This window comes from Oncorhynchus clarkii, chromosome 9, assembly GCF_045791955.1.
Source record: "Oncorhynchus clarkii lewisi isolate Uvic-CL-2024 chromosome 9, UVic_Ocla_1.0, whole genome shotgun sequence".
NCBI classification, from domain to species: Eukaryota; Metazoa; Chordata; class Actinopteri; order Salmoniformes; family Salmonidae; genus Oncorhynchus; species Oncorhynchus clarkii.
In genome coordinates, this window is record NC_092155.1 from 60,923,399 (window position 1) to 60,941,783 (window position 18,385).

Genomic DNA, 18,385 nt, shown 5'->3' on the forward strand with positions numbered 1-18,385 from the left:
GACACATTGGTGAGGCTGGCTTCCGGGTTGGATGGCGCTGTGTTAAGAAGCAGTGCGGCTTGGTTGGGTTGTGTATCGGAGGACGCATGAATTTCAACCTTTGTCTCTCCAGAGCCTGTACGGGAGTTGTAGTGATGAGACAAGAAAGTAGCTACTAAAACAATTGGATACCACGAAATTTGGGAGAAAAAGGGGTAAAATTAAAAATGTTAAACTTTTAAAAAACAAATAAAAAAGTGAACGCACCCTTGTGGGGCCCCTGTGTTGAGGATCATATATATCAATGAATTGGCAAGGGCACTAGAACAGTCTGCAGCACCCAGCCTCATCCTACTAGAATCTGAAGTCAAATGTCTACTGTTTGCTGATGATCTGGTGATTCTTTCCCCAATCTAGGAGGGCCTACAGCAGCACCTAGATCTTCTGCACAGATTCTGGAAACCTGGGCCCTGACTGTAAATCTCAGTAAGACAAAAATAATTGTGTTCCAAAAAAGGTCCAGTTGCCAGGACCACGAATACAAATTCCATGTGGACACCGTTACCCTAGAGCACACAAAAAACTATACATACCTTGGCCTAAACATCAGCACCACAGGTAACTTCCACAAAGCTGTGAACGATCTGAGAGACAAGGCAAGAAGGGCCTTCTATGCCATCAAAAGGAACATAGAATTCGACATACCAGGATCTGGCTAAAAATACTTGAATCAGTTATAGAACCAATTGACCTTTATGGTTGTGAGGTCTGGGGTCCACTCACCAACCAAGAATTTACAAAATGGGACAAACACCAAATTGAGACTGCATGCAGAATTCTGTAAAAATATCATCTGTGTACAATGTAAAACACCAAATAATGCATGCAGAGCAGAATTAGGCCGATACCCGCTAATGATCAAAATCCAGAAAAGAGAACGTTCAATTCTACAACCACCTAAAAGGAAGCAATTCCCAAACCTTATATAACAAAGCCATAACCTACAGAGAGACGAAGCTGGAGAAGAGCCCCCTAGGCAAGCTGGTCCTGGGGCTCTGTTCACAAACACAAACAGACCCCACAGAGCCCCAGGACACCAACACAATTAGACCCAACCAAATCATGAGAAAACAAAAAGATAATTACTTGACACATTAGAAAGAATTTACAAAAAACAGAACAAACTAGAATGCTATTTGGCCCTAAACAGAGAGTACACAGTGGCAGAATACCTGACCACTGTGACTGACCCAAAATTAAGGAAATCTTTGACTATGTACAGATAGCTCATAGCCTTGAAATTGAGAAAGGCCGCCGAAGGCAGACCTGGCTCTCAAGAGAAAGCAGGCCATGTGCTCACTGCCCACAAAACGACGTGGAAACTGAGATACATTTGGCAGGAGGTTAGGAAGTGTATGACCATATTAGAGACACATATCTCCCTCAGGTTACACAGACCCACAAAGAGTTTGAAAACAAATCCAATTTTGATAAAAACTCCCATATCTACTGGGTGAAATGCCACAGTGTGCAATCAAAGCATTTGTGACCTGTTGCCACAAGAAAATGGGAATTGGTGAAGAACAAACACCATTGTAAATACAACCTATATTTATGCTTGTACTTTAACTATTTGCACGTCATTACAACACTGTATATAGACATAATATGACATTTGAAATGTCTCTATTTTTTCGAATAGTGTTTACTGTTAATTTTTTATTGCTTATTTCACTTTTGTTTATGATCTATTTCACTTACTTTGGCAATGTAAACATATGGTTCCCATGCCAATAAAGCCCTTAAATTTAAATTGAATTGAGGGAGTGAGAGAGAGAGAGAGAGAGAGAGAGAGAGAGTGAGAGAGAGAAAGAGAGGGAGAGAGAGAGAGAGAGAGAAAAGAGAGAGAGAGAGAGAGAGAGAGAGAGAGAGAGAGAGAGAGAGAGTATGAGACAGACAGAGGGAAGGCAGTGTCATTCACACAATCGTGTTAAGGTGTGATTTCATGTCTTTAAGCTCAGGATTTCATTGCCCTGAAATAGTTTTTAACACAGAAGTTATCTAAGGTACTGTTGAGAAAAGGTAAAGAAAATAGCATGCTTCTGATAGAAAAGAATTGCAGTACAAGTTAAACTATTCCCTCCTTTAGAACATGTGAAGCAGACTAACCTGGAAACTGTATTTGTGTGTTATACAAACACTGTGTGTGTGGTGTTTGGCAGTGGGTTGAACTGAAATACAGTAAACAAACTGTCACAATCAGATGAACAGATCAATACTGACGAGACCAGACAGGGTAAATTAATACTCATTATAGATATGGGTCATTTGGTACAAAATCTAATATTTCATATAAATTGACAGCTAAGTGTTGTTGTTTTAATGATTCCAGTAAGGAATCATGATGATTGAGCCTCCTTCATTTCCACTATGAATTGCACTTACAGTAATTTCATCTATAAATCGTCTTGTCAGACATGAATAATGAAGACTATTCCATGTTCACTGAAGCTCCTGTTGAGGTCATGTCTGCTTTAGAGTCACATATCGTAGCCTATGGAACTGAGTATGCACTGCAGTCAAAACATTGCTGTTCATAGGACATGTTGTACTCTAGGCGATGTGATTTACATGATTCACCACTGTCTAGAATTCCAAAAGAACAAAATTGTAAGTTAAGTGTGATGCCTCTTCCAACAGTTGACTTTTAAAGGTCTTTGTTGAGAGCCAGTGAAGTGACAGATGGGCGGCTCAGAGAGAGGGCAGGTGCTCCTACACCGTGACAGAGAGAGTGCCTTGGTCTGACAGGACTGGAGCAGCCCTGTCACACGGTTACACAGGACACACACTGATCTTAGACACAGAGAGAGGGTCGCATTAAACACAACACAGGGACGGGTGGGTGCATGGATGAGAGACTTTGTGACAGTCAAACATAAAGATGGACTTTAAATGAGATACACAACACAGAGAGACTGACATATAATGAAATACAGGAAAGATAGAAATATAGGAAGGACAACTCCACAGATCCCCAATGTAATGTTTATCAGGGAGGGGAAGAGAGCGGGGAGGGAGTGGGGGAGAGGGATAAAAAAAGAAAAAGAGAGAATGGGGGAGAGAGAGAGGCACTACACAGCCTGGGGTTGGCAGTGGAGTCGCCGGTTTGACCTTGCAGGGCGACAGGAGCCAGAGCTTGATTACAGTCTGGTCTGCTCCATTGGGAAATAACAGCTATTTTGTTCTATGTTTCTGTTGGTCCAGAGACAAGTGAGTCTGTGAATTTAATTGATAAAAAGCAAAGGTGCTGTTTCGGAATTTGTTTTTAGATATTATGCTTATTTGTTCATTTATCCCTAATTGTCCTCTCTGTGCCCTCACTCTCTCGCTTTCTGACGTGCTGAGAGACCTTCTGCAGCTGAAATTGTACCTCCCAACCACCCATCCTTCCACCCACACACAGAGTACACACGAACACAACCAATAAAACACATGCACCAAATACAGAATGAACATAAAAAGAGGCATTGTCAGGCCATCTGATTCAGAACGAAAATAATAACGCACAACAAATTGTATTAGCATCGACATATGTGATCTGTACATCTTTCTGAGAGCAGAACCCTGACTCCATCATGTTTTAATATAAGTTCAATAAGCTCTGAGATCCCAAATGCTCGATCTGTCTTCTTAACTATACAAGCTCACGCTAAAAATACCAACTATCCTATGATGTTTGGGTTTTGCATGGCTCTGGCTATCGTCTAGATTTACCAGGTTTGCCCGCTGTGGTGTGCTGTTCTGGTGTGGTGGCTGCTATCTTGGTCTCTTACCTTCAGTCGCAACTGTGTCAGCTCTGGTGAGGCTCTGAGTCTTACTGTGTCAATCAACACGGCTTTGTACAAATCAAATCAAATTGTATTGGTCATATACACATGTTTAGCAATGTTATTGCGGGTGTAGCGAAATGCTTGTGTTCCTAGCTCCAACAGTGCAGTAGTATCTAACAATTCACAACAATATACAAATCTAAAAGTAAAAGAGTATATAAATATTAGGACGAGCAATGTCAGAGTGGCATTGACTAAATACAGTACAATAGAATACAGTACATACATATGCGATGAGTAAAGCAGTATGTAAACATTATTAAAGTGACTAGTGCTTCTACCCCCAAGCCATAAGACTCCTGAACATCTAGTCAAATGTCTACCCAGACTATTCACATTGCCCCCTCACCCCCCCTCCATACCACTGCCACTCTCTGATGTCATCTATACATAGTCAATTTAATTAACTCTACCTACATGTACATACTACCTCAACTAACCGGTGCCCCCGCACATTGACTCTGTCCTGCACCCCCCTGTATATAATGTTATCTTTTACTGCTCCTCTTTAATTACTTACATTTATTTACATGTATCTCTTATTCTTATCCATATTTTTTTAAACTGCAGTCAGTTAGGGGCTCGTAAGTAAGCATTTCACTGAAAGGTCTACACCTGTTGTATTTGGCGCACGTGACTAATACAATTTGATCTGATTTGATTTGATGAGTGTTCCATTATTAAAGTGGCCAGTGATTCCGTGTCTACAGTGGGGCAAAAAAGTATTTAGTCAGCCACCAATTGTGGAAGTTCTCCCACTTAAAAAGATGAGAGAGGCCTATAATTTTTTATCATAGGTACACTTCAACTATGACAGACAAAATGATTTTAAAAAATCCAGAAAATCACATTGTAGGATTTTTTATGAATTTATTTGCAAATTATGGTGGAAAATAAGTATTTGGTCAATAACAAAAGTTTATCTCAATACTTTGTTATATACCCTTTGTTGGCAATGACAGAGGTCAAATGTTTTCTGTAAGGCCCATTCCTCCATACAGATCTCCTCTAGAGCAGTGATGTTTTGGGGCTGTTGCTGGGCAACACAGACTTTCAACTCCCTCCAAAGATTTTCTATGGGGTTGAGATCTGGAGACTGGCTAGGCCAATCCAGGACCTTGAAATGCTTCTTACGAAGCCACTCCTTCGTTGCCCGGGCGGTGTGTTTGGGATCATTGTCATGCTGAAAGACCCAGCCACGTTTCATCTTCAATGCCCTTGCTGATGGAAGGAGGTTTTCACTCAAAATCTCAAGATACATGGCCCCATTCATTCTTTCCTTTACACGGATCAGTCGTCCTGGTCCCTTTGCAGAAAAACAGCCCCAAAGCATGATGTTTCCACCCCCATGCTTCCCAGTAGGTATGGTGTTCTTTGGATGCAACTCAGCATTCTTTGTCCTCCAAACACGACGAGTTGAGTTTTTACCAAAAAGTTATATTTTGGTTTCATTTGACCATATGACATTCTCCCAATCTTCTTCTGGATCATCCAAATGCTCTCTAGCAAACTTCAGACGGGCCTGGACATGTACTGGCTTAAGCAGGGGGGCACGTCTGGCACTGCAGGATTTGAGTCCCTGGCGGCGTAGTGTGTTACTGATGGTAGGCTTTGTTACTTTGGTCCCAGCTCTCTGCAGGTCATTCACTAGGTCCCCCCGTGTGGTTCTGGGATTTTTGCTCACCGTTCTTGTGATCATTTTGACCCCACGGGGTGAGATCTTGCATGGAGCCCCAGATCGAGGGAGATTATCAGTGGTCTTGTATGTCTTCCATTTCCTAATAATTGCTCCCACAGTTGATTTCTTCAAACCAAGCTGCTTACCTATTGCAGATTCAGTCTTCCCAGCCTGGTGCAGGTCTACAATTTTGTTTCTGGTGTCCTTTGACAGCTCTTTGGTCTTGGCCATAGTGGAGTTTGGAGTGTGACTGTTTGAGGTTGTGGACAGGTGTCTTTTGTACTGATAACAAGTTCAAACAGGTGACATTAATACAGGTAACGAATGGAGGACAGAGGAGCCTCTTAAAGAAGAAGTTACAGGTCTGTGAGAGCCAGAAATCTTGCTTGTTTGTAGGTGACCAAATACTTATTTTCCACCACAATGTGATTTTCTGGATTTCCCCCCCCCCTCATTTTGTCTGTCATAGTTGAAGTGCACCTATGATGAAAATTACAGGCCTCTCTCATCTTTTTAAGTGGGAGAACTTGCAAAATTGGTGGCTGACTAAATACTTTTTTGCCCCACCGTATGTATATAGGGTAGCAGCCTCTAAGGTGCAGGGTTGAGTAGCTGGGTAGTGATGGCTATTTAACTGTCTGATGGCCTTGAGATAGAAGCTGTTTTTCAGTCTCTTGGTCCCAGCTTTGATGCACCTGTACAGACCTCGCCTTCTGGATGATAGCGGGGTGAACAGGCCGTGGCTCGTGTGGTTGTTGTCCTTGATGATCTTTTAGCCTCCCTGTGACATCGGGTGCTGTAGGTGTCCTGGAAGACAGGCAGTGTGGCCATGGTGATGTGTTGGGCAGACCGCACCACCCTCTGGAGAGCCCTGCGGTTGCGGGCGGTGCAGTTGCCATACCAGGCGTTGATACAGCCCGACAGGATGCTCTCAATTGTGCATCTGTAAAAGTTTCTGAGGGTCTTAGGGGCCAAGCCGAATTTCTTCAACCTTCTAAGGTTGAAGAGGTGCTGTTGCGCCTATTTCACCACACTGTCTATGTGGGTGGACCATTTCAGTTTGTTAGTGATGTGTACGCCAAGGAAGTTTAAGCTTTCCACCTTCTCCACTGTGGTCCCGTCGATGTGGATAGGGGGGTGCTCCCCCTGCTGTTTCCTAAAGTCCACGATCAGCTCCTTAGTTTTGTTGACATTGAGAGAGAGGTTATTTTCCTGGCCCCACTCTGCTCCACAGCTCCCTAGACTGTTTCTAGTGCTGTGTGTTTGTCCTGAAAAGTCCTTCTTTCAACTGGTTATTCATAACAATGTTGCCCTAAGAAACAAGAGAAGGTTGTTTTCTATGAACACATGATACCTCTGACTGGGTACAGAAAAATGTGTGCTTGTCCATGTCCTGTATTTAATATAACAAACAGTAACGAAAACCTGACCTTAAACATAAAATATTTTGAATAGATATTTTGATCAATTTCATCTATAGGCACTTGTTATCAACATGCGTCTGGTATTCATTAAAAGTAGTGAGTTTCTGTGATACTCAGAGACTGATAAATTGGCAATTGAGCTAATCTGACATACCGTTAACGATATGGACGATATACAGTGCCTTCGGAAAGTATTCAGACCCCTTGACATTTTCCACATTTTGTTAGGTTACAGCCTTATTCTAAAATGTATAAATTGTTTTTTTCCTCATCAATCTACGCACAATACTCCATAATGACAAATAAAACATTTATTTTTGTACAACTGATTAGGTATCCCCCTTTCCCATAGTTGACAATTTAACCAAATCAAAACTATATGTTGAAATGACGTCTGTGCCCACTGGGAAGGCTCTTATCACAAATAAAAACAGCAATACTTCTGATTGCAATTAAACGGCTTGACAGAGGAGAACACACTATACAGATTCAAGGATATCTAGTCCTATAAAAAGCACCCAGTATTGAAAATGCTGACCATTAGCAGAAGGAAGAGCTGACCAATACATATCCTATTTCACAGGTTTCCTCCTTCCAGTGATCTGCTTAGGCTCTCTGCTTTGCCTTACTGTCTTTCTGAGGTAATTTCATACCAGTCCCGCCTGACAAAGACCTCAATGTATTCATCTCCCTGAGGAAGCTATTCTTGGAGGTCAATCTTCATTCCTACACGATCGTTGTTATTTTATTGAGAAAGTATGAATAACTACTGTTTCAGGCCACATTTAGAAGGAAAACTGTGAAAAGCATAAACAGCAAAGGCTTTTCTTTTTTAAATCCATTTTAAGTACAGTGCATTTTGTTATGTTACAGCCTTATTCTATAATGGATTAAATAAACACGAATCCTCAGCAATCTACACACAATATCCCATAATGACAAACCGAAAACAGGTTTTTAGACATTTTTGCACATTTATTAATAGTGACTCCCCATCCGGCATGCGGGAGCGTAATCATCGCCTGACACTAATTAGCATAACGCAACGGACATAAATATCCCTAGAAAATCTTCCTAATCATGAAAATCACAAATGAAATATATTGAGACACAGCTTAGCCTTTTGTTAATCACCCTGTCATCTCAGATTTTCAAAATATGCTTTACAGCCAAAGCTAGACAAGCATTTGTGTAAGTTTATCGATAGCCTAGCATAGCATTTTGTCCAGCTAGCAGCTGGTCACGGAAATCAGAAAAGCAATCAAATTAAATTGTTTACCTTTGATGAGCTTCGGATGTTTTCACTCACGAGACTCCCAGTTAGATAGCAAATGTTCCTTTTTTCCAAAAATATTATTTTTGTAGGCGAAATAGCTCCGTTTGTTCTTCATGTTTGGCTGAGAAATCGCCCGGAAATTGCAGTCACGAAAACGGCGAAAAATATTCCAAATTAGCTCCATAATATCGACGTTGTTTATAATCAATCCTCAAGGTGTTTTTCAAATATCTATTCGATAATATATCCATCGGGACAATTAGTTTTTCAGTAGGACCGATTGGAGTAATGGCTACCTCTGTATTTTACGTGAGAATCTCTCTGGGAGCATCAGGTGACCACTTGCGCAATGTAGCCGCCTACGGGTATTCTAGCATCTTGTCCTGACAAAATATCCCATTTAAAATGGGAACGTTTTTTTTCTCCAAAAATGAAAATACTGCCCCCGAGTCACAACAGGTTTTAAAGAAACAGAATTTACATACATACATACATAAGTATTCAGAACCCTTTGCTAAGAAATTCGAAATTGAGCTCAGGTGCATCCTGTTTCCATTCAATATACACACAATAACCCATAATGACAAAGCAAAAACAGGTTTTTAGACATTTTTGCAAATGTATACAAAAGCAAACAATGAAATATCACATTTCATAAGTATTCAGACCCTTTACTCAGTACTTTGCTGAAGCATCTTCTTGGGTATGATGCTACAACCTTGGCACACCTGTATTTGGGGAGTTTCTCCAGTTCTTTTCTCAAGCTCTGTCAGGTTGGATGGGGAGCGTTGCTATACAGCTATTTTCAGGTCTCTCCAGAGATGTTCGATCGGGTTCAAGTCCGTGCTCTGACTGGGCCACTCAAGGACATTCAGAGACTTGTCCTGAAGGCACTGCTGCGTTGTCTCGACTGTGTGCTTAGAGTCATTGTCCTGTTGGAAGGTGAACCTTCTCCCCAGTCTGAGGTCCTAAGTGCGCTAGAGCAGGTTTTCATCAAGGATCTCTCTCTGTACTTTGTTCCGTTCATCTTTCCCTCGATCCTGACTAGTCTTCCAGTCCCTGCCGCTGAAAAACATTCCCACAGCATGATGCTGCCACCACCATGCTTCACCGTAGGGATGGTGCCAGGTTTCCTCCATACGAGACACTTGGCACACAGGTGAAAGAGTTCAATCTTGGTTTCATCAGACCAGAGAATCTTGTTTCTCATGGTCCGAGAGTCCTTTGGGTGCCTGTTGGCAAACTCCAAGCGGCTGTCATGTGCCTTTTACTGAGGAGTGGCTTCCGTCTGTCCACTCTAACATTAAAGCTTGATTGTTGGAGTGCTGCTGAGATAGCTGTCCTTCTGGAAGGTTCTCCCTTCTCCACAGAGGAACTCTGGAGCTCTGTCAGAGTGACCATTGGGTCCTTGGTCACCTCCCTGACCAAGGCCCTTCTCCCCCGATTGCTCAGTTTGGCCGGGCGGCCAGCTCTAGGAAGAGTCTTGGTGGTTCTAAACTTCTTTCATTTAAGAATTATGGAGGCCACTGCGTTCTTCTGGACCTTCAATGCTGCAGAATTATTTTGGTATGCCAAATCTGTGCCTCGAAAAAATCCTGTCTCGGAGCTCAACTTCCTTTGACCTCATTGCTTGGTTTTTGCTCTGACATGCACTGTCAACTGTGGGACCTTAGATAGACAGGTGTGTGCCTTTCCACATCATGTCCAATAAATTGAATTTACCACAGGTGGACTCCAATCAAGTTGTAGAAACATCTCAAGGATGATCAATGGAAACAGGATCCACTTGAACTCAATTTCGAGTCTCATAGCAAAGGGTCTGAATACTTACGTAAATAAGATATTTTGTTTCTTAAATTTGGCAATACATTTGCTAAAATGTTTTTAAAAATGTAAAAAATGTTTTTGCTTTATCATTATGGGGTATTGTGTGTAGATTGATGAGGGGGAAATGATTTATTCAATTTTAGAATAAGACTGTAACGTAACAAAATGTGGAAAAAGTCAAAGGGTCTGAATACCTTCTAAATGCACAGTATGTGCTTTTTAATCCTGAGGAACATACAACATGCTTGTTTTCTTGCACTGAATACTGATATCAAACCAAAACCACTCAAACACTCACATATCACACACCTGACCCTTTTGTTGTACTATAAATGCCACCAAACAGTACCTAAAACAGAGAGAAACTGCATACTGGGAAGACCCTAGAACCAAGCATTATCCTGGCGCTTCTTTCAGTTCAGGTTAGACCTATCTACAACACAAGTTCCCAACTAAAGAGAACATCGTTTCAGTTGAGGCCTTGAGTTCAGTTCAATAATTAAATGTCAAGTTAAAAGAAAGAACAAAGGATATGAGACACTGTGTTTGATTGGAGGCCATAACATTTTCAAAGACCTTCAAGAAAATGGTGTAAACAAATCACTTCAATTAAGACAGTGGCTAATTGAATACCACAGCTAAGCAGCTCATGCAGGGCATTGGAAAATAGAAAAACTGTGTTGCTTTGCAGATTTATCAGGACAGGACTGGGGAAAACGAGGGGGAGAGAGCATTTAGACACATATCAGTTGGATCATCACATGCTATATACACTGAGTGTACAAAACATTAGGAACATTCGCTCTTTCAATGACATAGACTGAACAGGTGAATCCACTTGAAAGCTATGAACCCTTATTGATGTCACCTGTTAAATCCACTTCAATCAGTGTAGATGAAGGGTAGGAGACAGGTTAAAGAATGATTTTAAGCCTTGAGACAATTGAGACATGGATTATGTATGTGTGCCACTCAGAGGGTGAATGGGGAAGACAAATTGTTTAAGTGCCTTTGAATGGGGTATGGGGGGGTGTGTTGGTAGATGCCAGATGCCAGGCCCACTGGTTTGAGTGTGTCAAAAACTGCAACGCTGCTGTGTTTTTCACGTTCAACAGTTTCCTGTGTTTATCAAGGATGATCCACCAACCAAAGGATATCCAGCCAACGGCAGGACAGTGTTCGAAATCGGTGAAATCGCTGGTTCCACGAACATGACAGTGAATTCAGCTTACCGCAGTGGCCTACCCAGTCACCAGCTCTCAATCCAATTGAGCATCTGTGGGATGAGATGAAACAAGATATTTGGAGTTGAGATCTACTACCAGCCAACTTGACACAACTATGGGAAGTATTGGAGTCAACATGGGCCAGCATCCCTGTGGAACACTTCAGACACTTTGTAGAGTCCATGCCCCGACGAATTGAGTCTGTTCTAAAGGGGAAAAGGGTTTGCAACGCAAATTTAGGAAGATGTTCCTAATGTTTTGTACACTCAGTGTACATTATAAAGCCATTGGTCCAGACACAACTCATAGGCAATAGGCTATCTCAATTGCCTGTGTTAATAACCAATCTCAGTACTGATTCTGTAGCCTCGTGCTTCCTGCTATCTTACCTGGTATCTCACCCAGTATCTCACTCTGTATCTCACCCGGTATCTCACCTGGTATCTCACCCAGTATCTCACCAAGTATCTCACCCGGTATCTCACTCTGTATCTCACCCAGTATCTCACTCTGTATCTTACCTGGTATCTCACCCAGTATCTCACCAAGTATCTCACCCGGTATCTCACCAAGTATCTCACCCGGTATCTCACTCTGTATCTCACCCAGTATCTCACTCTGTATCTCAGCCAGTAACTCACCAGGTATCTCACCCGGTATCTCACCAAGTATCTCACCCGGTATCTCACCAAGTATCTCACCAAGTATCTCACCCGGTATCTCACCCGGTATCTCAGTCTGTATCTCACCTAGTAACTCACTCTGTATCTCACCCAGTATCTCACTCTGTATCTCACCCAGTAACTCACCAGGTATCTCACCCAGTAACTCACCAGGTATCTCACCCGGTATCTCACCCAGCATCTCACTCTGTATCTCACTCTGTATCTCACCCAGCATCTCACTCTGTTCACCAGGTATCTCACCCAGTAACTCACCAGGTATCTCACCCAGTATCTCACTCTGTATCTCACCCAGTAACTCACCAGGTATCTCACCAGGTATCTCACCTGGTATCTCACTAGGTATCTCACCCGGTATCTCACTCTGTATCTCACCCAGTATCTCACTCTGTATCTCACCCAGTATCTCACTCTGTATCTCACCCAGTAACTCACCAGGTATCTCACCCAGTATCTCACTCTGTATCTCACCCAGTAACTCACCAGGTATCTCACCCAGTAACTCACCAGGTATCTCACCCGGTATCTCACCCGGTATCTCACCCGGAATCTCACTTGGTATCTTACTCTGTATCTCACCCAGTATCTCACTCTGTATCTCACCCAGTAACTCACCAGGTATCTCACCCAGTATCTCACTCTGTATTTCACCCAGTAACTCACCAGGTATCTCACCAGGTATCTCACCCAGTAACTCACCAGGTATCTTATCCGGTATCTCACCTGGTATCTCACCCAGTAACTCACCAGGTATCTCACCCAGTAACTCACCAGGTATCTCACCCGGTTTCTTACTCGGTATCTCACCTGGTATCTCACTCGGTATCTCACCCAGTAACTCACCAGGTATCTCATCCAGTAACTCACCCGGTATCTCACCCGGTACCTCACTCGGTATCTCATCCGGTATCTCACTCAGTATCTCATCCGGTATCTCACCCAGTATCACCTAGCAATATTACAATGTCTTCACGGTGAAGAGACTGTCAGGTTTGATGAGTATCTCAGTGCTTCTAATGTCAATCTATCAGTCATCCTTCACCCATGTCAAAGAGATGTATAGCTACATCAGACCTTGTAAAGAAGAGAAACTAAGACAAAACACTTTTGTTCAAGTGCTGGTGGTAGGAGATTTCATTTTTTAACTATTTACATACATTTATAAGCATTACAACTATTTAAGTATCACTGTACAAGTATTTAAGCTGCAGTCACAGCATCTACCCCTACTACTGCACTAAGCCCTTTCCTTCATTCATTCTAACCTGTAGTCCTCTGCTCCTAATCTTACACCATCCTCCTGTGGCTTGTCTGTGTTGGAGGTCAGCCAACCATAACCAGTGACCTTAAATTCATTGTAACTAATAAAATGGATATAGGAAGACCATACTCTCTTTAACAGACAGGAAATGCAAATTAGGGTTTCTCCTAGGGTTCAATGTTCATCTTGATCAGCATCTTTCTTTTGACCCCACCTGCGAAATATTTACTTAAACTAGCTGTGCAACAACATGGGGTGCTCACTCACTATTAAATCTAGGGCACAGGAGTGTTCAACATAAAACAGACAGCAGTGGCAGATTTAAAAATAAAAGATTAAATGCCTGTGGGATGAAAAACATAAAATAACTCCCTCTGTCTCAAACGCACGCTAGCATGCACACACAACCGCACACACAGGCACACACCCAACCCCAATGTAAGATGAATTTGTTTGTAAACCCATCTAACTGATAGATATTCCATTCAATATCCTCAATCAGAGATGTTCTCTTCTCATCCATATATTCATGGAGTCCTTTTGTACTCCTCTCACAATGGTGCTTAGGGACTAACACAGAGTACAGAATGGGAGAGATCTGAGGATAGACGCAAAATGAAAACATACTGACAAATACAACACCTGTCTGTCTATAGATGGCAGTCTCAGTAAAGGGGGCTCCCTAAGGAGTGAAGTAGGTAACGTTTAGTTGAACCTCAAATGAACACAGTATGGCATGGGGCAAGTAAGCAGTGTTATTTAGCCGTCCAGTACTCATAGGAAGAAGAATGCAACAACAGATTCCTTAAAAGTCTGCCGGGAAGCATATCACACCTCAGTGAGGTCAACGATGAGCTCTCATCACCAGGCAGATAGCTCACTTTTAGATGGAGAGAGAGAATGAAAGAAAATGGGATAAAAGGAGAAATTCAAGTTTTTAAAAAAGGAGAGAAGACCAGGAAATAAAGGAAGGACTGGCTGTTTTTCTGATGAAGCAATGAACTGATAAAGAGGAGGAGAGGTGTGGTTCTGTGTTTTGCAAGGTCACAGTACGGTAACTTAAGGCGAAACCGATCGGTAGTTGGTGAGTGTGTATGTATGCGTGTGTGTGTGTGTGTGTGTGTGTGTGTGTGTGAGAGAGAGAGAGAGAGAGAGAGAGAGAGAGAGAGAGATAGAGGGAGTGTATATATATATATATATATATGAGTCTCTAGTGTGTGGGTGTGTGGGATTGTGCTGATTCAGTAGGGATGGGTGAAGGTGACCCTTCCTCCACTCCTACCGCATCTCTCCCTGCATCACCTGATCACAAGGATACCACCACCAGGGCCTTTTCAGGGCCTTATTGACATTTCCAAAATTATTGCTGTGCAATTGTTATTTCACAAGCTGATATGTCATTAAATTAATTTGTCCGCCAATTTGAGTATATTTTTTTTTTACATCTGCACACTTAGCAAACATTTATCTAATCAAAGTATACTGTATGTCTATCACATTGTACGGCCAGACGTGCTATACTTGAGACAATAGACATTGAGTGCTACAGCTACAGAATTTCAATGCAGTAACAGAAAGCAGAGGTTCGGTCCACAGATTGGGGGAGTGTCTGTGTAGCCCTGCCCTGTCAAGGGTAAACTGACGCACATCTTCCCTCTGCAGCCTCCTCCTCCTTAACCACACCTTAAACCCCTGTCATGAAAACGCATGAGTGTAAAGGGCACAACATGCACATCATTACAGAATCAACAACTTCCTGGTGACATACACTAATACTACACAAGAGCATGTCACTTCCCACTTAATCTGCTTTTAATGGATATTAATGGATAATGGAGCTAGTTAATGGATAAATGTTAGTGGATAAATGAAAACGGCTGGCAAACAGCCAAAGATATTTCAGGTTAATGACAGCTGGTTAAGACTGTGTGAAAGAATGGATAGACAACGGGGGAAAAACAGGAGATAAGGTCCTGCAGTACATACCTACACGTACGCTACGGTCACAAGACGCAGGCCTCCTAATTGTCCCTATAATTTCTATGCAAACAGCTGGAGGCAGGGCTTTCTCCTATAGAGCTCCATTTTTATGGAATGGTCTGCCTATCCATGTGAGAGACGCAAACTCGGTCTCAACCTTAAAGTCTTTACTGAAGACTCTTCTCTTCAGTAGGTCCTATGATTGAGTGTAGTCTGGTCCTGGGGTGTGAATGTGAACGGAAAGGCACTGGAGCTACGAACCACCCTTGCTGTCTCTGCCTGGCCGGTTCCCCTCTCTCCAGAGGGATTCTCTGCCTCTAACCCTATTACGGGGGCTGAGTCACTGGCTTACTGGTGCTCTTCCATGCCGTTCCTAGGAGGGGTGCGTCACTTGAGTGGATTGAGTCACTGACGTGATCTTCCTGTCCGGGTTGGCGCCCCCCTCGGGTTCGTACTGTGGGGGAGATCTTCGTGGGCTATACTTCGCCTTGTCTCAGGGTAGTAGGTTGGTGGCTGAAGATATCCCTCTTGAGGTGTGGGGGCTGTGCTTTGGCAAAGTGGGTGGGGTTATATCCTGCCTGTTTGGCCCTGTCTGGGGGTATCGCTGAACAGGGCCACAGTGTCTCCTGACCACTCCTGTCTCAGCCTCCAGTATTTATGCTGCAATAGTTTATGTGTCGGGGGGCTAGGGTCAGTCTGTTATATCTGGAGTATTTCTCCTGTCTTATCCGGTGTCCTGTGTGAATTTATGTATGCTCCCTCTAATTCTCTCTCTCTATTTTTCTCTCTTTCTCTTTCTCCTTCTCTCTCTCTATCTCTCTCTTTCTCTCTTCTCTCTTCTATCAGAGGACCTGAGCCCTAAGACCATGCCTCAGGACTTCCTGGCCTGATGACTCCTTGCTGTCCCCAGTCCACCTGGTCATGCTGCTGCTCCAGTTTTAACTGTTCTGCCTGCGGCTATGGAACCCTGACCTGTTCACTGGACGTGCTATCTGTCCCAGACCTGCTGTTTTGGACTCTCTCTACCGCACCTGCTGTCTCTAACACTGAATGACCAGCTATGAAAAGCCAACTGACATTTACTCCTGAGGGGCTGACCTGTTGCACCCTCCACCACCACTGTGCTTATTATTATCTGACCCTGCTGGTCATCTATGAATGTTTGAACATCTTGGCCATGCTCTGTTATAATCTCCAACCGGCACTGCGAGAAGAGAACTGGCCACCCCTCAGAGCCTGGTTCCTCTCTAGGTTTCTTCCTAGGTTCCAGCCTTTCTAGGGAGTTTTTCCTAGCCACCGACCTTCAACATCTGCATTGCTTGCTGTTTGGGGTTTTGGTCTAGGTTTCTGTACAGAACTTTGTGACATTGGATAATGTAAAAAGGGCTTTATAAATACATTTGATTGATTGATTGATTGATTCCACAAACAAGATCCTGAAAAGTCAACACTCAAAACCTGCGGTCCTGTATGGCTCAGATGGTAGAGATGGTAGAGCATGGCACTTGCAATGCTAGGGTTGTGGGTTTGATTCCCACAGGGGACCAGTACAAATGAAAACGTATGCACTCACTACTGTAGGTTTCTCTGGATAAGAGTGTCTGCTAAATGATTCAAATGTAAAAAAATAATAATAATTAAAATGGGTAAACTTGGGGGTTTGAGAAGATGAGGGAAAGATCAGGTCTTTCTGGGATACAGTGTTTGTCAAGGTGCAGGGGACAGTGTTCTCAAAGCACAAGTGTCTGGGACAGTGCCACATGTCTCTGGTTCTCTTGGACTTAATTAATGATTCATAATACCACTATAACCTTGACTGCTCCTAGAACCCAGAGAAATGCTCAGTGTGGAGTCAGGCTCTCACAAGCAGGGACACACCCTACACACCAATTGACAGTGAAGCACACATAATAACACAAAGGCTTTCTTACATATTATAAAGGACATCTGCACATTTCCTCAACAACATACAAGCTGTTTGTCAAGCACAATAGATGTTGGAGGCATGAAATATGTCAAAGCTGTATCTATGTAAACACTCATTGAACATATGCTCTACTGTTACAGTAGACAAACTTATAATACACTTTTGTCATTATTGCCTTTTAGATTTTTGTTTGGGTATAACATAGAATCCAACAATAAAATGAAATTATATTTCTTAGAATGAAGAGACTGTCTTAATTATAGAAACACAAATAGCACTTACTTCTTAGAAAATAATTAGGCTATGCCTAATAAGTACTTTATGGTGAAAAAAAATCACATTCTGACTATACTGTAATAACAAAACATTAAAGTACCTAAACAAAATGAAAAGCTACAGCCTAACTTTGACCAGTCAACTGATACCTTTATCAATAAGATCTCCCCTCCCTTATTCTGTCTCACGAGCCCACACTCTCACAATACGTAATATTTAGGTAAAAATACTGACCTGCCTTGGCGCTGACATACACACATTCTTTTCAAGCAATTTAGCCGTTCAAAGAGGAGCCGTTTAAACGCGTCTATATACATTGACCCGACCAAAACGACACTTGACCCCAACGGTCACTGAATTGAATATTACAAAATAAATGCTAAATAGTTTTCTATTCTAAATTAATTCAATACAAGCTATTTGAAATCGGACTAACGCGCGTTTATTGACAGCTGTTATCGACAGTTTCTGCAGACACTCAGACCCAATGTGCACGCCAGACAGAGTATTTGGACACTGTAGTGGAGACTTGTGTGTCATGAACAACGAGGATGCTCTACAGCTGAGCACGAGACCCGCGATGATCTGACAGACGAAATAAAAACAGTCAGGCAAAACATCTGACAGGTTTACTCTAAATTAAGAGCCTGAGCTGGTAGGCTATACACCGGGCTGTTGTTAATTTTGATAATGGATACATGGCATAGGTGTTTTACTTTATTATGGGTATATCCCATTGGGCACACACTGGTTGAATCAATGTTGGTTCCACGTAATTCCTATGAAATTTACATTGAACCAACGTGAAATAGACGTTGAATTGACGTAGGTGTACAGTGAGATATTACTTATTTGTTAAGGGATACAACATCGATAAGCTAACACACGAACCCGGTCCAGGCACTGACGCTCACCTTCATAATATCCTGCTTTCTTTTAGGCATATTCCTTAGCTTTT

General features: G+C 42.5%; 1 protein-coding gene across 1 annotated transcript in view; it reads right to left on the reverse strand.

Annotated features, from left to right (window-relative positions):
• LOC139417321 (membrane-associated guanylate kinase, WW and PDZ domain-containing protein 3) overlaps positions 1 to 17,744 on the reverse strand; it is a 56,707-nt gene extending 38,963 nt beyond the window's left edge. The window contains 1 exon segment of the mRNA XM_071166590.1: positions 17,662 to 17,744. Within this exon segment, the coding sequence (XP_071022691.1) occupies positions 17,662 to 17,744 (83 nt within the window).
• Positions 17,745 to 18,385: the final 641 nt, after the last annotated feature.